The sequence below is a fragment of the Theropithecus gelada genome, chromosome 1 (genome assembly GCF_003255815.1).
Source record: "Theropithecus gelada isolate Dixy chromosome 1, Tgel_1.0, whole genome shotgun sequence".
Taxonomy (NCBI): Eukaryota; Metazoa; Chordata; class Mammalia; order Primates; family Cercopithecidae; genus Theropithecus; species Theropithecus gelada.
The window spans coordinates 204127751-204150898 of record NC_037668.1 but is presented as its reverse complement, the minus strand read 5'-3'; the positions used below and the strand labels follow the sequence as shown (position 1 = coordinate 204150898).

Sequence of the window (23148 nt, the reverse complement as noted above, 5' to 3'; positions counted from 1 at the left end):
GAAGGCAAGGCTCCCACAGGGGTCAGCGGTGCTGAAGGTACAACCAGAGAGGAGAAGGACCATGAACAGACTCAGCACATGAGCTCTTCCTGGGCATGGTCATGATGAGAGGCATGAGAGAGAAACTGGGCAATGAGAGATGAAAGTCATCAGTATGGTGATGACTTAGAGACTTTGCTGGAAGCCCCAGCTAATACACGAAGATGGCACAAGCAGCATTGTCCAGCAGGACTCTCTGCAATGACGGAAATGTTTCATATCTGTGCTCTCTGTGACGGCAGTTCCTAGCCTCGTGTGACTGTTGACTATTTGCATTGTGACCAGTGTGGCCACAGGACTGAATTTTTCATTTTAGTTAATTTAAATGTAAATGAAAACAGCCATATGTGGCTGAAGGCAGCCACACTGGGAGCACAGTTACAGAGCTTTGCTATATTAAAAAATCACTTCTATGTGCACAGTTTTCACTTAAAGACAATGACCTTGCAAGGTGCATATGGCGGTGTTGTCCTTACAGATAAGGAAAGCAAGGCTCAGAGCAATTAAGTAACTTGCCCCAAAACCCACAAGCCAGTGAATGACAGCCTGTGCCCATGTATCCCAGAACTCACCCTCCCTGCCTCAGTTCCTCTCATGACAAGTGACTGTCATTTACAATTCACAGCTCTCTCAAGTGGCTGTCCCGTACAGATGTCCCAGGTGACAGCCGCACACACCCCCGATCTCATTCTGCATCTTCAGTGAGTGCAGATCATGCACTGCTGTGCTGTTTCCCCACAGCTGAATTACTTACACCTTCATGGCTCCTTGCACACTAGCGATAAAAGACTCAAGGAAGGGATCACCAGTCCCTACAATGTGATACCCTTCCCCCAGATCTGCTCTTCACTGAGGAAACTGATTCGCTTCTGTGCTGAAAGAGAAGTAGGGTCATTCATTGGTCAAGACTAGTATAGCTGAACTAGGCTTTCTCCAGTTCTTTGTGTTGGAGAGGCAGGAGGGTGCCCCCTGATCCCAGCAACAGCTTAGTGGAACTATCAGCTGGGGAGTCAGCAGCTACTGCCACTAGCCTTACTGTTCTTTTGAGAAGTTGAGGGAAAAGATGAACTGGATCCTGCCTCTGGAGGTCGTGGGGGCATTTCAGGAGAGCTAAGATAAATGCCATGTGCTGTATGTGTCCCCCAGGGTATTAACTGCTATAATCCATATTTCCTAAGATCCTTTTTGTTGTAATGTCAGTATAAAGTATGCAACATTGGGAATACTAGTCTGGGGCAAAGTATAATGCCATATAGTAATAAACTTTCATGCCTACTTTCCTAAATATATGCATTTAAAAATTAATAAATCATAGAAGCAAAACAAAACATTTTAGGAAAAGTGAAAAGCTCGGCAACCACCAAATGGTACATTTTCCTGCCCTAGAGATACTTGTCAAACAGTCTTGTAGCTCAGAAGTGTCTGTGGCTGGCTGCATTTTGCCCAGTGATGGGAAGTCATCTATGTCTACACATTTGGTGGAACCATATTAGTATGGTAATGCCTTCTCTAGAAATGTCTAGGGAGATATCTGACTTTTTGAAAAGCAGACCAGGAAGTAGTCACACATCTAAGTGAATGGTATTTCCTTCTGTGTTGTGTCTGGGGAGCTCTTGTAGAAAGTACCCAACCCAGGCCGGGCGCGGTGGCTCAAGCCTGTAATCCCAGCACTTTGGGAGGCCGAGACGGGCGGATCACGAGGTCAGGAGATCGAGACCATCCTGGCTAACACGGTGAAACCCCGTCTCTATTAAGAAATACAAAAAACTAGCCGGGCGAGGTGGCAGGCACCTGTAGTCCCAGCTGCTCGGGAGGCTGAGGCCGGAGAATGGCGGGAACCCGGGAGGCGGAGCTTGCAGTGAGCTGAGATCCGGCCACTGCACTCCAGCCTGGGCGACAGAGCGAGACTCCGTCTCAAAAAAAAAAAAAAAAAAAAAAAAAAAGAAAGTACCCAACCCAGCGTCTGAATACATGTGTGGGTTCCCAGTGATTTTGCTGTGTCGCAGATTACTGGCAGGATTCCTTAGGATAGTCTCTTAAACCTGGATGCAATCATTAATATAGCTTGTATAGCTTAAGCATTTGTAGCAATAGGGCATGGATGGGATAAGACTTCGATGGAGGTTGCTCATCCAACTAAGGGAAACAAGTTACTGCCTTTGACAACACTGACGTTATTGTGTCAAAGCAAACCAGGACCAGTCGGGTACCAGACCTGCCTGACTGTCAGACCCAGCAGGACCTCTTGGACTGAGCCTTTTCCTGGCCAGATTTTGACTACCTTGCCAACAGTTTTTTTCTAAATCATGCCCTCAACTGAGACTTTCAAGGTTACCATCTTTTGTATTTATTTAAATGAAGGTCCTACTTTATGTTCACTTTTAGAAACTCATTATTTTATAGCAATGAGTGCCACACATTTGGGACTCTCTTTGGACTCTCATTGGTGCCACTTTTTGGCTGTATCCTTCTTCCAGATTTCCTAATAAGAAATCTTTGACCTTTGGCTCAGCGCCTGTCTCCTTTGCCTCAGTGCCTTTGGCTCAGTGCCTGTCCCCTTCTCCTGTGACATCCCAGTTGAGTGTCTGCTTCTTCAGAAGAGACTGGCTGGAGTCTGGAAAAATGGCAGTTTTCAGAGGTGCATGTGTAGACACGAGGCTGAGTAATTTCAAGACAGTCCTGCAACAGTGCTGCCTTCCGTATCCTACCCAGGAGTTGTAAAATCTCAGCTGCACCTCACTGGCATTTAGGAAAATATGTTAATTCCAAGACAGCAAGAGGCTGCCCTGATTCTCAGAGTCATCATCATCTCCAGGTGTGGAAATGATGACTAACCATTCACTCAGACCCTACAGACACTGCAAATTCCGAATACTCCTATGCTTGAGTAATCCTGATAAGGAAGTTATTTTATAATTATTTTTAGTGGGTCTTTTTCTGATTAGGTTTGTATTATATATTTAACATCAAAAATGTTAAAAGTCCAGCATAGCTGTCATGCTAATAAATGCTTTTTATACAGAAATAGCTGTTTGAGTGTATAGTCAACATTTCTGTATAAACACACACATAAACACACACTTGCACTGTTTTATAATCTGGCTACTTTACTTGCAATGATACTGTGAACATTTTCTATGTTATTAAATATTTTTTCTACATGACAATTTTTTAAAGTGTACCACATTCCATTATACCTACATATATAATTTTAACCAGTTCCTTTTCATGTAAGATAATTAGGTCATTGTTAATTTTTTTTTACCATTATAAAAAACCCTGAAATGGACACGGTATTTTATATATAAATCCTTTTAACACATTTCTGATTGTTACCTTGGATTGAATTCCTGAAAGTGAAACTCATGAGTAAAATAGCATGAATATTTTTAAGGTTTTTACAAGATTTATTTTTAAATTAACAAATAAAAATGGTATATCTTTATTGTATACAATATACTTTGAAATATGTAGGCACTGAAATGGCCAAATCGAGCCAATTAACATATACATTACACCAGATAGTTACCATTTTTTGTGGTGAGAACACTTAAAATCAACCGTCTTGGCAATTTCTAAGAATATGTTGTTATTAACTGTAGTCACTATGTGATACCATAGATCTCTTGAACTTATTCCTTCTATCTAACAGATTTTGAATTCTTGGACCAATACCTCCCCACTCCCACTTCCATCCCCCAGCCCCTGGTAATCACCATTCCACTCTCTCCTATTAGTTCAACTTGAAGTTCACATGTAAGTGGGATCATACAGTATTTCTCTTCCTGTGCTTGGCTTATTTCACTTAGCTTAATGTCCTCCAGGTCCATGTCGTTGCAAATGGCAAGATTTCCTCCTTTTTAAAGGCCGAATAGTATTTCATCTTGTGTATATGCCACGTTTCGTTTATCCACTTATCCACTGATGGACACTTGTGTTTCCATATCTTGGCAATTGTGAATAACGCAGCAGTGAATGTGAGAGTGCAGGTATCTCTTAGAGGATCCTGATTTCAGTTCCTTTGGGTGTGTACCCAGAAGTAAGATTACTGGATCCTATGGTTTTTCTATTTTTAATTTTTTGAGGAACTTCCATACCGTTTTCCATAACAGCCATGCTTCAAGGTCTTTGATTCATGGGCAAAATTTCCCTCCAGAAAGTTTACATGTATTTATACCAAGTCACCACAGTGCTCATTTCCCCCACATCCTCACTGACGCTAAGTGTTTGGACGGGGAAGATGTCGTTCACTGTTGGTCTTCATGAAAGTACATTGAATCAGTCTGTTTCCCAGGGAATAAAACGGACGTCATCTCCACTCTGCTGGTTTCAATAAGGTGGGGAAGCAGTCCATTTCTCAGCTATCACGTTGTAGTTCTTCAGCTGCATAGAAGTGCCTGGTGTGGAAGCAGTGTGCCCCAGTGTGTTAGAACTCTAAGATACTCACAGGCTTCCTGCCCCTGGTGTGCACACACTTCCCCATTATTCGCTCAAACACTAATGTGGGTGTTGATGAGAGGGAATTTGGATTTTGCAAATGTATTATGGTCCTAAATCTGTTAACAAGAAATTATCCTGCATGGGCCCAACCTAACCAAGTAAGCCCTGAAAAGGAACCAGGCTCTTCCTAACAGAAAGCACAAGAGGGATGCAGCTTCAGGAAGAGTCCCCATTGCTGGCTTGCTTTTTTTTTTTTTTTTTTTTTTTTTTTTTTGAGACGGAGTTTCACTCTTGTCACCTAGGCTGGAGTGCAATGGCACGATCTTGGCTCACTGCAACCTCTGCCTCCTGGGTTCAAGTGATTCTCCTGCCTCAGCCTTCCGCATAACTGGGATTCCAGGCACCTGCCACCACACCTGGCTAATTTTTTGCTAATTTTTTGCAATTTTAAGACAGGGTTTCACTATGTTGGTCAGGCTGGTTTCGAACTCCTGACCTCAGGTGATCACCTGCCTTAGCCTCCCAAAGTGCTGGGATTACAGGTGTGAGCCACCATGCCTGGCCAATCATTGCTGGCTTTGACAATGGAAAAGGTCATGTGGCAAGGACTACCTGTTGCCCCCAGGAGCTGAGAGCAGTCCCTGGCTGATGGCCAGCGGGGACACAGGACCTCAGTCCTGCAGCCATAAGGAAACAACCTGAATGCAGATCCCAAGCACCAGATGAGAACCCACCAGTCAACATTTTGATTGCAGCCTTGTGCTGCCCTGAGCAGAAAAGCCAGCCATGCCTTGCTCAGACCTCCAGCCTACAGAAGTATGAGCTCATAAATAGACGCTGTTGAAGCCACTGAGTTTGTGGTCATTTGTGATGCAGCACTTAAAAAAACAATACACAGCATTTAAAAATTTGAGTGTCGATATCTGTATAGAAACCACAGGCAACATGTAGCTGTGTGTGTTAATGTATAAATAATCTGTGGCAGGCTCAGATCCATCGAACTTCTCAAGCAGTTCTGGTTTGTAGTGACTTACTATCATCCAACACCACATTTTATGTTGTGTTGTGTTGTGTTTGTTTGTTTAAGATAGTCTCGCTAAGTCACATTTCTTGCACCTGTACTGGAGGATTTTTTGAACATGCTCTTCTTCAATCCATTAACTTTCCTGCCTCTACCCCTTTGATGATGTTCATGGACACAGCATGAAACAACATTTACAAATTGCTCGCACACATCCTCTTTGTTGGTCCTGGACTCATGGGCAAATGTTTAGCCCTCAGTCCTGTCTCCTCTGCACTGTGAGGGGAATCAACCTCTTCTGCCTGCCTGATGGGGGTCACTGTAAAGAACAAATTAAACAGTCATTATGAACATACCTTGTCAATTAAAAAGCTGTATTCAAATGGAAAGTACACAGATACGTGTATTCCTAACAGGTGAGATTGCCTTTAACTTTATTTATAGTGAATTTAAATCATTCCTGTGTTTGAAAGCTGGGGAATGTGTTTGCACAGTCCCATTACCCGCAGCTGCTTGTTCTTTTCCTCCTCCGCCTTGACCTTTCCAAACTGAAGCATCTGGCGCTGAGTCACCAGTCGTCAAGGCCACGGGGTGTGCTTGGGGGTGACCTAGAGCCCCTGTGAGCTGAAAAGATGATGGGGGCTTTTCCACGGGCTCCCAGCCTGATAACTGAGACCCGGGAGACCCATGCTTGCTGAATACTCAGGCTCCCAGCCTGACCCTGCTGTGAGCACGCTAACCTCTGTCTGTTTCTATTAAAGATTTACGTCCACCTGAAGGAAGGCGGGGGCCCAGATGGCCTGGACGCGCTGAAGAATAAGCCCCAGCTCCACAGCATGGTGGCCAGGAGCCTGTGCCGGAACGCGGCAGGCAAGAACTACATCATCTTCACCGGGCCCAGCATCACCAGCCTGACCCTGTTTGAGGAGTTTGAGAAGCAAGGTAAGTCAAGTGGGGAGCTAGTGGGGACGTGGCCCTGCCTCCCCCAGGAAAGTGGTGGAAGAGGTTCAGGTGGGGGTACAGATGCGTGGTGGCCAGCACAGACCACAGGATGCCAAGTGATGAGGCCCTTCCTTGAGGGAACAGATACATCTCAGCCACCCTGTGTGCTGGACCCCGCTGGGCACTAGAGATTGCAAGGTGTGTGAGCCACGGGCTCAAGGTCTAGAGGACGTGTCTAGACCTTGCGCCAAGCTCTGCCCGGTCTTTGGGGCATTTCTTTGTATGTCCCCTGTTGGAAATCCGCAGCCATCAAAAGTCTGTGTCCTCTGGGCACAGCTCCTAGTAAGGCTCTAGGAAGTCTCTGGAACTCACCCATCCTCTATAATGTGGCCCCTTCCCAGGAGACAGACAAGAATTGTGTGAAGACAGAGAACAGTACAGTGAGCCTCAGAAAAGTCTTAGGTACTCTGAGTGCTCAGGTGCTTGGTGCATGTGTGGCAAAGACTAGGCAACCCTTCCATGGCTCTGGAGGAAATAGGGGCTATAGAAAAAGAAGATCTGGACCAGTTCAGGGAGCCCCGTGGCAAGCTGCCTTGGCCTTCACTTTGTCCTGCCTTTGGGGATTTAGATCTGGTCCACTCAGGAGAAACACAAAAAGTGCCAGCTCCCCTGCAGCAGCCACTAGACTAGAATTACAGACCTTTTGCCTAGCAGCAGTCAGACATCTGGCCTTAAAACTAGACCCTCTTAAGTAACGAGATGTAGACAGCTGACATCCTGGATCCCTGGCAGCTGCAGTGAGGCCGCAGCCCTGGACTTCACTTTTTGCTGGCCTCAGCTGCATCTTACTCATCTGCAAAGCCCAGGGCTCAATAGTTATTTGTTGGAAGAATCAAGGGTAGAGAGATCAGACGATGTGAAGTGGGGCTGTGAAAGTAAAGCGAGAGAAAATTGGGTACCTGAAGCACAGTACCCAGCTGCTTTGGAAGAATGGTGGGTTCTCTGTTTGAGCTCAGAGTGAGAACCGGGACTGCCATCTCTCCTGGCGACTTTTGCAAGGCTGAGTGCAGGTACGGCGAGTGTGATGTTTGTGTGTGTTCCAGGGCCTGTTCCCTGCCTCACGCCATCAACCTGGACTGAAAGTAGAGGGGATATATGTGTGTTTGTATGTCTGTGTGTGTGTGTGTGTGTGTCTTTGTGTAGGTCTGTGTGTCTGTGTATGCATCTGTGTGTGTGTCTGTATGTGTATGTCTGTTGGTGTGTGTGTGTATGTCTATGTGTGTCTTTGTGTGCATCTGCATGTCTGTGTGTGTGTGTGTTCATGTGTGCATCTGTGTGTGTGTGGCTGTGTCTGTGTGTGCGTCTGTGTGCATTTGTGTCTGTGTGTGTGTCTATGTATGTGTGTGTGTACCTGTGTGTGTGTCTGTGTCCGTGTGTGCATCTGTGTTTGTGTCTGTGTGTGTCTGTATGTGTGTGTGCATCCGTGTATTTGTATCTGTGTGTGTGTCTGTGTCTGTATGTGCATCTGTGTTTGTGTCTGTGTGTGTCTGTATGTGTGTGTGCATCCGTGTATTTGTATCTGTGTGTGTGTCTGTGTCTGTATGTGCATCTGTGTTTGTGTGTGTCTGTATGTGTGTGTGCATCCGTGTATTTGTATCTGTGTGTGTGTCTGTGTACCTGTGTCTGTATCTGTGTCTGTGTCTGTGTGTGAGTCTGTGTTTGTGTCTGTGTGTGTCTGTGTTTGTGTCTCGGTGTGTGTCTGTGTACCTGTGTGTATGTGTCTGTGTGTCTGTATCTGTGTGTGTATGTATATGTCTGTGTCTGTGTGTGCATCTGTGTTTGTGTCTGTGTGTGTCTGTGTACCTGTGTCTGTATCTGTGTGTGTCTATGTCTGTGTGTGAGTCTGTGTTTGTGTCTGTGTGTGTCTGTGTTTGTGTCTGGGTGTGTGTGTATGTGTCTGTGTGTGTCTGTATCTGTGTGTGTGTGTCTGTGTCTGTATGTGTGTGCATCTCTGTGTCTGCGTGTGTGTCTGTGTGTATACCTGTGTATGTGTGCCTGTGTCGAGTGGGGTGGATGCCGTGCAGACAAGGTGGAGTGGGGATGCCGGAGGACTGTCCTGGGCCATCGGATGCCAGAGGACTATCCCGGGCCATCAATATGATTCCCAAAGAGCTGGGTGTGCTGCTCCTGTGGTTCTGAGAAGGGGATGCGTCTTGGCTCAGAGAATTAGGAGGAGGATGGGAAAAGAATCTTCTAGCTGAAAGAAAATATTTAGATATGGAATTTGGATTTTTTTCAAGAGAAGATTAGGTAAGAGATAAAAAAGATCTCCTTGCCTATTTTTAGAAGCGTCTAAACTGACTGAGCTCTTCACCAGGGCATCATCATGTACCTCCTCCGCCGTGACTGAGGGCAGTGTCCTCCAGCGTATCCGCAGGGAAGGTCACTAGTGGCTGCACCCTGCCTCCTCAGGACACAAATCGCATTGGTCGGGGCCAGTGTCCCCCCACCCTGGGAGACTCTCACAGGCAGCCAAGGTTGAGGAGAAGAATCGGAGCTGAGAGTCTGGTTGTCCCTCCTAGGGTCACACAGACCGTTGTAAAATAAAAGCCAGAAAGGACATTCCTAGAATAATTTCTGTGTTTATAAAGGGATGGAGTCATGGAAACTTGGGTGCTGCTGGGATATTCTTCTTTCCCTCTTACGAACATGCAGCTTCTCTTTGGCTGGTGGTGTAGACTGAGCCCCAGATGGGTGATTTCAGACACTCTTACCCTTGTTCATGTCATCCTCCTCCCTGTTTTTAAGAACAGATTCTCCTTTTTACATCTCAAGATGAGAGTAGCTTGAGTGGTCATGTGCGGTTGCTAGGAATGGAGCTGCGAGCAGCAGACCCCTCCTCTTTTCAGCAGTGAGACTCGAAAGCACCTCCGGTTGCATCTTCCTTCCCACCTGCTACCAGGACAGGAGTTCGGAAGAGGGAAAGATTCATTCAACTGTCCTTCTTCTGGTGCAGTGTGGGATGCGGGGATGAGGAAAGCAGATGCATGGGATATGGGATGTGTTCAGATGACTGATGGCACTGTCGGTCCTCCAGGAGCTGAGCAGAGAGTAAAGGCTGAGACGGCTCCCAGGGTCTCTGCATCCCCTCCAGGCTGCTGGGGAGCAGCTGAGTGCCTGTGGCCCCTGTGGCCTTCTGGCCCAGCAGGGTGGGGCGGGCCTATGATGTGAAAGGACCTGAAAGGCCTCGAGTCCAGGATGGAAGTGAGCAAGTCCACGGTGGACGTTTGTTCATACCGGTGTCTACTGCCCACCAGCCACCGCATGCCAATCTTCCAGGCCTTAGAGACCAAGCGCAAGCTCCTGCTCTTCAGGAAGCTCTCCACCCACTCATGGAAGGTCACTTGGTTTAGTTCACATTCTTTGATGGTTCTTTCCTTCACATTGAATATACCTCCCCAAGGAGATGAGGGCTCCATCTGACAGCTTCCTGGGGTGCAGTGTGGACTGGCTCAGCACTGGGCTTGCAGCCAGCCATGTCTTGGTGATGCCATTAGGATGATGTAACCATGGCCAGGATGCTGGACAGCCCTGGGCTTCATGCCTGTGTTTACCCTCCCAGCTGTGAGTCTGGGGGCCTCGCCCTTGTCGAGCCTCAGTTCTTCTCTAATGTGTGTGCCATAACCTATGGAGTGCAGAAGTTTCTTGAAGTAGATGGGATGATGAGTGCACGTGCGTAGTGCTGTGCTGGACACTGAGCGAGGGTCCAGGTGACAGCTCCTGCTGCTGCTGCCAGTATTGCTTGTGCTGTGATCCTACACGCAGTCTTAGCATACTGTATGTTCTTAGGGAGGGACCTGGGGAGATTGCCACAGGGAGAGACAACAGAGGGATACGAGTCCTCAAAACTCCAGCAGTCTCTTCTAGAGGGGTCTCTAGAGGGTCTGACTCCCAAGCATCAGCCTCAGAACCAGGCAGTCCTGTCCTTTCCTTGAGGGTGCGCGGGGCGGAGGAGCCACTGGCATCTCCGACCATGGTGAGTGTATGATCCTTCATCCCTCTCCCCCCAGGGATTTACTGCTGCGGCTTGCTCAGCGTGCGGAAGAGTGACTGCACCGGCCTCCCACTGTCCATGCTGACCAACCCAGCCACGCCCCCGGCCCGGGGCCAGTACCAAATCAAGATGAAGGGGAACATGTCCTTGATCTGCTGGTACAACAAAGGACATTTCCGCTTCCTGACCAACGCCTACTCCCCGGTGCAGCAGGGTGAGTGCCGGCCCGCCATTGGCACCGCAGGGCGCGCTGGGTTTCGTTGAGCTTGGCCGAGCCCAGCGCTGTGGTGGATGTGGCGTCCGCTGTGGGCTGTGCTGCTCTGGGACCAGACTACCCTCGGTTATTCACCAGCGTCTGGGGCCACGCTCCTAAGTGTGGCGGCTGCGTGGAAGCAGCGGGTAAGCAGCGAGGGAAGAGCTCCCCGTTCGTTGTAAGCTATTGAGCGATGCCAGGCTGACGGGGTTTGCAGGTGGCTCAAGCAGCCCCTGGAAGCCCGCAGGTTGTACACGGGGTGTGATAATGGGCTGCATTTGAATGTCATTTCACTTTATCGTCTGGGATTCTGTGACAAATCTGTTCTGATGGGAGGAAAAAAATCCATTCTTATCTTTCAAGGTCCTCCTTAGAAGTTAAGCATGTGCGCCGTCTGGTCCGTCTGCTGTTCCCTGATTTCTTTATTGATTTTACTCGGGATTTAAAATCCATTCATAACAAAGGGACTTACTTAGCGAGGAGCCTATGCTTAAAGTAACGTACAGTGAAACCGTCACTAAACCACTGCAAAGAACACTGAAAGGACTGAAAGGACGAAGGGGCCCTGGCAGAAATGTTCCCGGCCGCACAGCGCTTGGGGGCAGCCTCCCCTGCCTTTCCCAGAGGCTGTCCTCAAGACAAGTGACAGCAAATGAGGTCGAAAAGAAAGGCCTCTTTCCCCTTCACTAGTAAAGGGACACTGCCAAGGAGCCTGGTGTTGTGTGCGGATTTGTGCTCTCCCATGTACGTGTGTGTGGAGTGTAAGCTTGCCTGGCATGTTGTGTGTGGTGTGGAGTGTGTATGTGATACACATTTGTGATGTGGGTGTGGTGTGTGTGTATATATTGGTGTGTACTGTGGTGTGGAGTGTGTATGTGGTATGGTATGTGTGGTATGGTGGGTGTGGTGTGTGTATATATTGGTGTGTTGTATGCAGTGTGGAGTATGTGATATGTATGTTTCTGTGACGTGTGTGTGTTTGTGTGGTGTGGAATATGTATGTGATATGTATTTGTAGTATGGTGGGTGTGGTGTGTGTGTGTATATATTGGTGTGGTGTACTGTGGTGTGGAGTGTGTATGTGGTATGGTATGTGTAGTATGGTGGGTGTAGTGTGTGTATTGTTTGTGTGGTGTGTGCTGTGTAAGTTTGCCTGGTGTGTGTGGTCTGTATGTTGGTGTGTGTATACACGTGTTTGTCTATGTTATGGGCATGGTGTGTGTGTGGTCTGTATGGTGTGGTGTGTATATGTTTGCATGGTGTGTGTGTAGTCTGTATGTGTGGTGTGTGTATACACGTGCATGTCTATGTTATGGGTATGGTGTGTGTGTGGTCTATATGTGTGGTGTGGTGTGTATATGTTTGCATGGTGTGGTATGTGTAGTCTGTATGTTTGGTGTGTATATACACGTGCATGTTTATGTTATGGGTATGGTATGTGTGTGTGTGGTGTGTGTGGTGTGTATGTTTCTGCGGTGCAGTTTGTGCATCTATGTTTAATGTATGTTGCTAGTTTACTCCCATCCTTCACCTCCCGCCAGCTTAAGTTGCATCACGCCTCAGTGGAGATTGCAATCGAGGGACCCCAGCAGATGGGTGTCAGTACTCGATTAGGGTGTAGAGGGCTGCAGGGAGCTGTGCTCTTGAGTGCTGTGTATAGGATCAGTTGAAGAAAGGTTTGAGCCAGGCATGGTGGCACCCACCTGGAGTCCCAGCTACTCAAGGGGCTGTGGCAGGACATTACTTGAGCCAAGGGGTTCAAAGCCTGCCTGGGCAACATAGAAAGACCCCCATCTACCCAGAAAAAAAAAATAAAGGAGGAGGAAGAAAGAAGAAGAAAGAGGAAGAGGAAGTAGAGGAAGAAGAGCAGAGATGAAGAAGAAAAAGGCTTAGAATTGGCCTTGCAAGCTGAAGGCTAGAGTTTGGGTTGAACTTCCAGACTCCCGTGATTAGGGTCTTGGTTCTGGGCAAGGGAATTTCCAGGGAACAAGTGTGAGAGTCAGGGGCAGGAACTGCTTCCCACCAAATTATTTTGTTTATTTATTTATTTTGGGGACAAGGTGTTGCTCTGTCGCCCAGGCTGGAGTGCAGTGGTGCTATCATAGCGCATTTCTGCCTTGAATTCCTGAGCACAAACCAACCTCCCACCTCAGCCTCCCGAGTATCTTGGACTACAGGTGCATACCACTGTGCCCGGCTAATTTTTTTTATATTTTTTGTAGAGACAGGGTCTCACTGTGTTGCCCAGGCTGGTTTCAAACTCCTGGTCTCAAGCGATCCTCTAGCCTCAGCCTCCCAAAGTGCTGGGTTTACAGGCATGAGCCACCATGTCCAGCCCCACCAAATTATTTTAAGTGATGGCCTCTGAAAAGGTGTCTCAGGGCAGGACATCACATGCATGTGGGCTCAGTGAAAGGAGATAATGAAGAGAAAAGAATGCAGCTGGAGACGTTCAAAACCCTATCCAGGATTTAAGATGACAAATGTTAAAAGCCTAATTTTAAGGGTTGGAGCTCTTAAAGCAGACACCAAAGGAACATGTAAGGAGGATATTGATGGGGGAATTGATTTTTAAATCTGTTGAAATTTAGTGTTGTGTTTAGTGTACTTACAATTTCTGGATCCAAAGTATTCTATTTTACATCATAAAGTTCAGAATCCTAGCATCCCTTAAAAATCCCAAAGAGTATGACCACAGCATCACTGTAGCCTCCCTCCCCACCTCTGGGGGCCCTTGTCCCCTCCCCTGGTACCTCTGGAAAGCACTCCGGGGAAGTTCACACTTGCTCAGTGAGCACTTCAGGTGGGTGCTTCAGGTGGGCACAGACCTGGGTGTAGCTGAAATGAGCGGGAAATTGCCCGGGGGAAGGTAAAGTTCGTAGCTGCTCCTCCCCAGGAAATCTGTTTTGGGGTTCACATCTTAGAGTTCTTTTTCTCATGAAGAGAGATCATCTTCTGTACCTGGTACTCCTTCCCTTCGGGTGTGCCATAATTTCTTCAGCCAGTGTCCCTATCAGTGATCCACTTTTTCACAGTATTAATAATGATACAGTGATGTCTTCATACATAAACATTTGGGCACATCTTTCATCACTTCCTCAGGGTAAATCCAAAAGCGGAAGTGCTGGGTCAAAGGATGGGACCGATGTCAAGGTTTCTGGTGATGTGTTCAAGGTTGCTGGTGAAGTACAGGCTGTACTTCTGTACCATCGCAGTGGGCACAGGGTGCACCTCCAGCTTTACCAGCACTACTTTTTTATTCTGTATTTGTCATTCTGATGGGTGAAGATGCCCCCAGATTTTAAATATCAATCAGTCTTATTGCTGGAGAGGTTACACATTTCTCCATGTGTTGATTGGCTAATTTCGAGTGGTTTCTTTATGTTCCTTACAGTTTTCCTTTTGAGATATTTGTCATGTTCTCATTCACTTGAAAGGAAGTTTTCTGCCTATTGGACATTGTTGTCTGTATTTCATTTCCTGTTGTTTTTATTTATGATTAGTATTATTTAACATAAAAGTAGTTTTCATTTCTCCATAGGCGGATCTGTTGATTTCTTCTCTGCTCTCATGCTTTAGGTCTCTCCTCTGTCCCAAGGCCAGATAAGTATAAGTTCACCTGGCTGTTTTATGGTATAGTTTTGTGCTCTTTACCATAATCCACTTCAAATTTATTTTGACGCATGACCTCAAGTGGGCCTCTACTATTTCGTTGTTGTTGTTAAGTGGCCAGGGTGGATTGACCCAGCAGCTGCACCTCTGTGCCTAAATCATTTATTGAGTAATTCATCCTTTTCCTATTTATTTTAAATCTCACTCAGGGCCAGGTGCAGTGACTCATGCCTATAATCCCAGCTACTCGGGAGGCTGAGGCAGGAGAATCGCTTGAACCCGGGAGACGGAGGTTGCAGTGATCCAAGATTGCGCCACTGCGCTCCAGCCTGGCCCACAGAGCAAGACTCTGTGTCAAATATGTATATATGTATCTCAGATGATAAACTGAAACATCATATATTCTAAAGACTGCTTCTCAGCTCTATGTTATATTCTGTTCTATTATGACCATATATACTCTGGTTGAAGTTGAGCAGAATTTCCAATTTTAGGAAATATGTAACTAGGTATGAACATTTTAGGAATTGGTTTATTATTTTTTACTCCAGATTCTAAGGAAACATGAACCTTTTTATCACAGAGTGTGAGCATATACACAGGCTTTTTATCTCTTTATTTTATTTTATTTTATTTTTTGAGATGGAGTCTCCCTCTGTTGCCCAAGCTGGAGTGCAGTGGTGTGATCTCGGCTCACTGCAAGCTCCACCCCCCAGGTTAGAGCCATTCTCCTGCCTCAGCCTCCCAAGTAGCTGGGACTACAGGCGCCCGCCACCATGCGCGGCTAATTTTTTTTATTTTTAGTAGAGACAGGGTTTCATCATGTTAGCCAGGATGGTCTCGATCTCCTGACCTCATGAGCCGCCGGCCTCAGCCTCTCAAACTGCTGGGATTACACGCGTGAGCCACCATGCCCGGCCTGCACAGGCTTTTTAAAAAGTTAAATGCAGGCTGGGCACAATGGCTCACACCTGTAATCCCAGCATTTTTGGAGGCCAAGTTGGGAGGATCACTTGAGTCCAGGAGTTTGAGACCAGTCTGGGCAACATGGCAGAACCCCATCTCTACAAAAAATACCCCCCCCCAAAAAAAAATTAGCTGGGCATGGCATAGCTGTAGTAGTCTCAGCTACTCGGTGAGCGGGGGAGAGTGTTGGTGGGGCACTGAGGCAGGAGGATCACTTGAGCCCAGGAGGTAGAGGTTGCAGTGAGCCAAGATCATGACACTGCACTTCAGTCTGAGCAACGGAGTGAGACTGTCTCAATAAAATAAAAAACGTTAAATGCTGTCACATGTCAAGGGGTATTCACATTGTGAGCCAAACCCTTTTGCTTTTCTTCCGAAATCCACCTTGGGTCTGTCATCTTCCTCCTGGAGTCTGCCCATTTAGGATTCAGATTCACTAAGACTAATGAGAATGCAGAATGTCTGTATATGAATGAGTCAGGTCTTGATTCATTCACTTAAATTTGCAGAAGGGTAGCAGGAATGTCAGTCAAACCACTAACAGCCGAGGAAGGTGTTAAGACAGAACAGCTGTTAGATGGGAAGACAGGGCCATGTGGATCTTGAGCATCACAGAGACAGACACGGAGAAGACAGACATGTGTGCAGACCCATATAGCATTGAAAACAGCGTCCACCACGAAGTCGTGCATGATGTACACGCCATTCTCAGTGATTCACTCAGTCAAGACAGTCACTATCAGATTCCCTCTTGCTAATGTTGCCAATGTTAGCAATCAGAAGGTGTCACAGGACAGCTGCCTTGCCTTTTTCAGCTGGGGTACTATCTGAGAATCCAAAATATCATGGGGAGAGAGGAGGGTGATCTGGTTTATAAACTGGGGAAATGCTCAAGGAGAGGATGCAGATCTGGTGTGGAAATAGCTCAGCTTCAAGCTGAAACCCCCATGTTAAATTTAAAGTGATGAAAAAGGATGGGAAAGAAATGAAGAGTTAAAGATGGTCTCCCGTGTCCCGTGGTGAGGCAGATTGGGACAGTGGTAGTCCAGGAGCCTCAGCTCTTATTGGGCTGAAATCAGGAGGTGAAAAGCTGCAAGGTCGGTGGCTATGCGGACGGGGCTGTGGGAAGCCCCGAGAATCTTCAGAGCGCAGCCCTGACTGACTCACCAGAGACACTAATGACTCAGAGCGGGGCATCCGGAAGTCCCGGGAAAGGAACTGAGGGGATTTCCGTTTCTTTATAGGGATGGTCACCTGCTCACATCCACGTGGAACCCTAAAGGGGCCAGAGCTCCTGAGACCCAGAGAAGGTTGTCACTGGAGGTCAGGCAAATCAAAACGTAGCTGGAGATGGGAGACCTGCACGGGCCACGTGCTGGGGCCCCGTGTGTGAAAAGGGGTTCCTCCCACTCGGTCTTGGAGGCAGATGCAGCTGAAATAAGGGGCCGGGACAGGAACCCTTACTGGGTTCCAGGGCATTGGAGAGAGAGACGGCAGTCCTCAGGCACTGCAGGCTCACATGCCCTCCCTCGAGCCTGGCGCGCTGAGCCCTGGAGAACCCCCCACTGCGGGCCCCCGACAGCAGAACATCTCTCAGGAGGAGGGGCTCCGTAAGCAAGCGAAGGAAGCCATCGTCTTCCTGCCCGGAGAAAGCTCCAGCTGGAGAAAGCTCCAGCGTGGGGGCCGCCGTGGTTTTCTGGCCCTTGGAGAGCTTTAGGAAATGCGTTGCCGGGGCCGCTTCCCCGGTCCTGCATCTCTGGGACAGGCCTGACAGATCAGGTTCCCACAAGCTGGCCAGTGTTTCTTCCGTGTGAAATGCTGCTGTTTCTGAGGAAAGAAGGAAAGAGCCCGGCTCAGTGTATATCTGCAGATGTGCACGACCCTGGTCTCCTTAGCCACGGTCCCTCAGTGAGAGTTGTGGGGGCGGGAGGAGGCTGGACCCAGACGAAGCTCCGGTGGACCTGCAAAGGACATGCCCGTTTTACTTTGACCATGTCCATTTAAGTATTGCTGAAATTTCACAATCCTGTGAGCTAATCCCTTAAAAAAAGAAATACAGAAAAATGGCACTGTGCCCATAGTCCCTTGCTGCTGTGAGGGAGGGCCAGTTCAAGGAAACGGTAGGTCAACTCCAGCCACCTTTGAATGGCCGCTGCTGTGTGGAAGAATGTGTCCTTCCCATCTTCCATGTTGTCTGCGGTGGGTGGCGCATACGGCAGGCCTTGGAAGCCAGAATGGCCTGTAGTGGCTTGGCAGCGGGGCAGGGAGGGCTCATGGGTCTCCGTGTGCTGCTCAGGCCCCGCCAATGGGATTTGTTCATCTTGCTGTGACCTTCCCGGTGCCCCTGGGATACATTCCCAGCTGTACTTAGTAGAGGAAAAGGTGTTTGAGGGTGTAGGGCCCCCAAAGTTCGAGGAGGCATGAAAGGATGGAGCTGGGGGATGGGAGGGTTGGAAAGGGCAGCTGCCTCCTGCTTCTGAGCCTCTAATTCCTTTTGGCTGAGCATGGAGGCTCGCACGCGTAATCCCAGAATTTTGGGAAGCCCAGGCAGAGGATCACGTAAGGCCAGGAGTTTGAGACCAGCCTAGGCAACATGGTGGGTCTCTATTTAAAAAATTGTTTTAATTAGCTGGGCTTGGTGGCACATACCTGTGGTCCCAGCTCTTCGGGTGGCTGAGGTGGGAGTATCCCTTGAGCCCAGGAATTTGAGGCTGCAGTGAGCTGTGATCATGACACTGCACTTCAGCCTAAGTGATAGAGCAAGACCTCATATCTCAAAAAATAATGATAATAATTACCCCCTTTTGCTTTTTTATTTTTTATTTCATTTTGAGACAGAGTTTCGCTCTTGTCACCCAGGCTGGAGTACAGTGGCAGCAATCTCAGCAAACGGCAACTTCCGCCTCCCAGGTTCAAGCGATTCTCCTGCCTCAGCCTCCTAAGTAGCTGGAATTACAGGCACCCGCCACCGTGCCCAGTTAATTTTTGTATTTTTAGTAGAGATGGGGTTTTGCCATGTTGGCCAGGCTAATCTTCTGGCCTCAGGTGATCCGCCCGCTTCAGCCTCCCAAAGTGCTGGGATTACAGGCGTGAGCCACTGTGCCCAGCCTCCTTTTCTTTTTTAAATTGACAAACAATAATTGTACATTTTCATGGGGCACATAGTGATGTTTTGATACATATAATGTATGGTGATCAGATCAGGGTAATTAGCATATCCATCATCTCACACACTTATTGGGAGATTTGTCAAAGGATGCAGAACCACAACTTAGGAGGAGTGAGGTCTAGTGCTCTGTGTGGGGTGACTCTGCAGTCACCCTATGTGGGGCGACGAGTTGCCGACACCCTTTGGCTTTGATGAAGGCAGGTGGAAAGGGCTCCGTGGTGCTCTCTGACCTCATCCACCACCTCTTCTTCCCAGCACCCCTCACCCAGCCTGGCAGAAGGGGGAGGGAGGGAAGAGTGAGTCCTGTCGCCGCTTTCACTCTTTCAAGGCCCAGTCTGGTGCAGTACCCTTCCCCGTGCTGCTTAGAGCCCCTTCAGGCCTGCCAGGGTCCTGCAGGCCTGCGAACCCCCATGACTTGGGCTGCTGTGTCTGGGCTGGCACATACCGTGGCACTGACCTGACTCTGATGCTTTCCTCAACCCCTCTGAAGCACCTGATGGTTGGTGCTGATTGTTCTTCAACTCTCCCTCCCCTTCTCCTCCTCACCATCCTCCTCCTCTGCTCATTATTAAGTCGGGGGCAGCTAAGCTGAATGAAGATAGGCACATTTATAAATTGGCATTAGGAGGAGGTGCTGAGGAAGGGGCTTATCTTGTCTCTCGCCTTCAGGAGTCATCATCAAAAGGAAGAGTGGGGAGATCCCATGCCCCTTGGCCGTGGAGGCGTTTGCCGCTCACCTGAGCTACATCTGCAGATACGATGACAAATACAGCAAGTAAGTGGCCGGGTGCCTCCATCACAGAAGGACTCTCATAGTTGTGCCATCTCGGCATAGATGTCTTGACAGATGATCACTAGTTTCTGCAGTGTAAGAACTGCAGGACGAAGACCCTGGGAGGTAAGATCCTGCCCTCAGTCTGGGCTTCTGGCCTCACCTGTGCACACCTGGCCTTACGTGGAAGTCCTCTTCCCAGGTACTCTGCGTCCTCTGCTCTCCCAATGCCAGGTTCACATTCCCTGTGCCCAGAGGCACCCTTCCCTTTGCTTACCTGAACCGAGCTGTCCCTCAGCAGTGAGCTCAGACCCCAGCCATTGGCATCGCTTGCCCCAGTCCTCTGTCCTGAATTGCTGTCCTCCCTCACACCCCTAACACACTGGGCATCAGCTCAGGCACTTCTACCCCAAGTCACATATCTTCTAGCATGGGTGCCTTAATGTTCTCAAATATGGATGCCTGTTTAGATCACCAGATGTGGTCTCATGTTCAGTATACACATAGTATGCATAGTTTACACACAGCATAGACAAGATCCACAATGTGCAGACGTCCAGACACCCATGATGCCACCTCCGACCTGGTGCCATTATAGCCACCATCATGGGAACTCAAAAAATGATAGCTGTTGAACATTAAAAGTATTAAATCACTGGGACTGAGCCTTACCACTTAGAACAGGGTTGGACTAACTCAAAATCGGATATTGACTGAACCCTCTTTGAGGGTAACCTATACTTCCTGGCCTTTTTCGTGATAAAGAGGGAAAAACAAGGACCCGGTTCTCTCTGGAAAACAGCCTGTGTGTGAAAGGTAGCCCCACTCCTTAGTGATTCATCAAACAAATCTTTGTTGAACGCCTACTATGTGCTCAGCACCTTGCTAAATTCCGTGAGGTTGTTATAAAGACATTGGCATTTAGTTCACTGAGCACCTACTATGTACTGGCACCTTCCTGTGTTCTTTGAGGTTGTTCTACAACAGCTGGCATTTGTGGAATAGATGTCTGTGGTGCCTGCTGTGTGCTGGGCATTTCAGTCATAGTGAGATATTGAGGACACTGATCCTCCCATACTTTATACACGGTGCTGAGGCAAACTCACAAATGGAGAAGACAGTGCAGTGAGTGAGGCCTGAGGCTGGTGCTCCCAAGGAGGCCAGTGTCCTCAGGGTCCAGGTGGGCTTCCCAGAGGGGCGACCTCTGTACTTCCATCTACAGGGATGGCAAAGGTACACTCGGGAACAGGGTACACCCTGCAGGGGCCTGGAGCTGAGGAAGAGCTTGGCCTCGAGGGAGTGGCAGCTGCACAGGACACACAGCCTTGCAAGGAGCATTCAGCAAGCAGGGAAGCTGGAGGGGCTGCCAGGTGCCTGTCCACTCCGGGGCTGTGCACCACCCCAGCACACCTGGCACCTGGCTTTCGGGTTCTCCTCCAGCAACCTTGTTGTTTTTCACTTCCTTGGTCTTAAATGAAGTTTATTGTGACAAAGCCCCCAGCTAGAGCTCACCTAACATCCCAAGCCTGACTCCTGCCCCCACAGCCCTCCTGCTTCTGTCGAGGGCGAGCCTGCAGCGTCGCACGGGCCGTGCTGAGGGGGGCGTTTGGGATGCATCTCCGGGGGCCATGAACCATCAGGTCAGCGGTTCTTCTCCCCTCTGTCTTCAGGTATTTCATTTCTCATAAACCAAACAAGACCTGGCAGCAGGTGTTCTGGTTCGCCATCAGCATCGCCATCAACAATGCCTACATCCTGTACAAAATGTCAGACGCCTACCACGTGAAGAGGTACAGCCGGGCGCAGTTCGGGGAGAGACTCGTCAGAGAGCTGCTGGGCTTGGAGGACGCCTCTCCGACCCACTGATGCTGGGGATGCAGGACTCGGTCAGGGGAGGGGTGAGAGGGGGAGGAGAGCCTGCCGTTCCAACTTGCCCATCAGAGACCCGGAGATGGCCTGGTGTGTGGTTTGCTGCCTGGGAGGGATGCACAGGGCCTCTGGAGGGACAGGATGGACCTGATCAGAGGACGGTTGCTATCCTTATTTGCATTCCAAGAAGAGCACATCCTCCCTCGGGAAACAGTGCCGCCAGCGTAGTGAGCACCTACACCCAAGTTCTCAAGGGCAGATTCTCTCCTGATATCCGTGGAGCTTGGGAGGCAACGTGGACTGTGACTGCGAAGGAAGGCCCTGTGGTGGAATGAGCTGGAGCATGCTCTAAGAGAGGCGTCTGCTTCCTAAAGATCTACAGTCGTCTGGGACGTGGTTCAAGTTCATGACTTGAAGGAAGCAAAGACGCCCTGCTTGGTTACAGTGGCTTGGGTGTCGGGGGAGGCCGGGGAGTTTTCCAGCACTGGCCTCATGTGAGCACCTTTGAGCCGGTCTCTTAGAAGAAGTCACGCATCCTGGGTGTGCAGTAGTGAAATGGGGAGTGGGTGCCTATTCTGAAAAATGAGGCATTCCTGCTCATTCCCTCTGCTTAGCTGGTGGGCAGGGGAGAAAGAGAAATGCCAAAAAATTGGAGTGAAGGGTGATGCTATTTTTTATTTTTAAATATATCTTCAGGTTATTTTCTTACTGTTGCTTCAGATCTAATGTAAAAGGCAGATGTCCCCTCCTCTCCACCCCCCTCGCCAACCCCGGCCTCAGTCACCGCTCCTTGCATGACCACAGTTCTGTGTTCTGGCCTGTGGCAGGGCCGGGAAGGGCCGCTGGCTTCCGAACAGACGTGGTTGCTCTCCACCAGGCCCATGGGGAGCCCGCGGGCCCGAAGCTTTGTCGCAGATGTCATCATTGGCAGAATTACTTGTCTTGAAAAATATGTAGCATTGCTGAAACACACAACCGAATTCTCTGCGATGGCCATTTGCTCATTGTCTTTCCTCCGTGTGTAGTGAGTGACCCTGTTTGCCTTCTCAGAGTGGCCCCTCAGAACAACAGGGCTGGCCTTTGAAAATCCCCAAAACGGGACTGTGGTGACAACCCTGGTCAGGTGTGATTTGACACGAGGGCCGGAGGCGGTTGCTGACCGCAGGACTGGAGAGGCTGCATGCCCAACGCTGGCAGCGAGGCTCGCGTGTCCCCAGGCAGATCTGGGCTCTTTCCCAACCCAGGTTTATGTGTCTCCGGGGAAGCCTCGGTGCCAGAGTGGTGGGCGGATCTGACCGTCCCCACAGACCAGAAACAAGGAATTTCTGGGATTACCTGGTCCCCTTTCAACCCAGTTTATGTAACCACCTCATTTTTTACAAATGCAGAATCTATTCTACTCAGGCTTTGGGACTCTGTTCCTCGTCCTCACTCAGTTACTGCGAGTGTTGCTGTCCGCATGCTCCGGGCCCCACGTGGTTCCTGTGCTCTAGATCACGGTGACTCCCCCACCCTGTGGTTGGAATTCGATGCCACGGATTGCAGGCCAAATTTTAGATTGTGTTTCCAAACACCCTTGCCGTGCCCTTTGATTGGATTGAAAGCACTTTTACCACATGGAGAAATATATTTTTAATTTGTGATGCTTTTCTACAAGGTCCACTATTTCTGAGTTTAATGTGTTTCCAACACTTAAGGAGACTCTAATGAAAGCCGATGAATTTTCTTTTCTGTCCAAACAAGTAAAATAAAAATAAAAGTCTATTTAGATGTTGATTCTCTGTTAATACGTGAATTTGTTTAAAAGGTCAGGGAACAGACAGGGTGCGGTGGCTCACGCCTGTAATCCCAGCACTTTGGGAGACCAAGGCGGGCGGATCACAAGCTCAGAAGATTGAGACCAGCCTGGCCAATATGATGAAACCTCATCTCTACTAAAAATACAAAAATTAGCTGGGCATGGTAGTGAGCACCTGTAGTCCCAGCTACTTGGGAGGCTGAGCAGGAAAAT

At 48.7% G+C, this 23148-nt stretch overlaps 1 protein-coding gene across 1 annotated transcript in view; it reads left to right on the top strand.

The window, feature by feature from the left end:
• The window catches only part of PGBD5 (piggyBac transposable element derived 5), a 105993-nt gene extending 83080 nt beyond the window's left edge, over window positions 1–22913 (top strand). Inside the window, exons 4-7 of the mRNA XM_025395427.1 lie at window positions 6262–6442; window positions 10513–10710; window positions 19166–19271; window positions 20939–22913. Coding sequence (XP_025251212.1) covers window positions 6262–6442; window positions 10513–10710; window positions 19166–19271; window positions 20939–21134 — 681 coding nt within the window. The 3' untranslated portion in view covers window positions 21135–22913. The remainder of the gene's footprint in view (window positions 1–6261; window positions 6443–10512; window positions 10711–19165; window positions 19272–20938) is intronic.
• The last annotated feature ends 235 nt before the right edge of the window (window positions 22914–23148 follow it).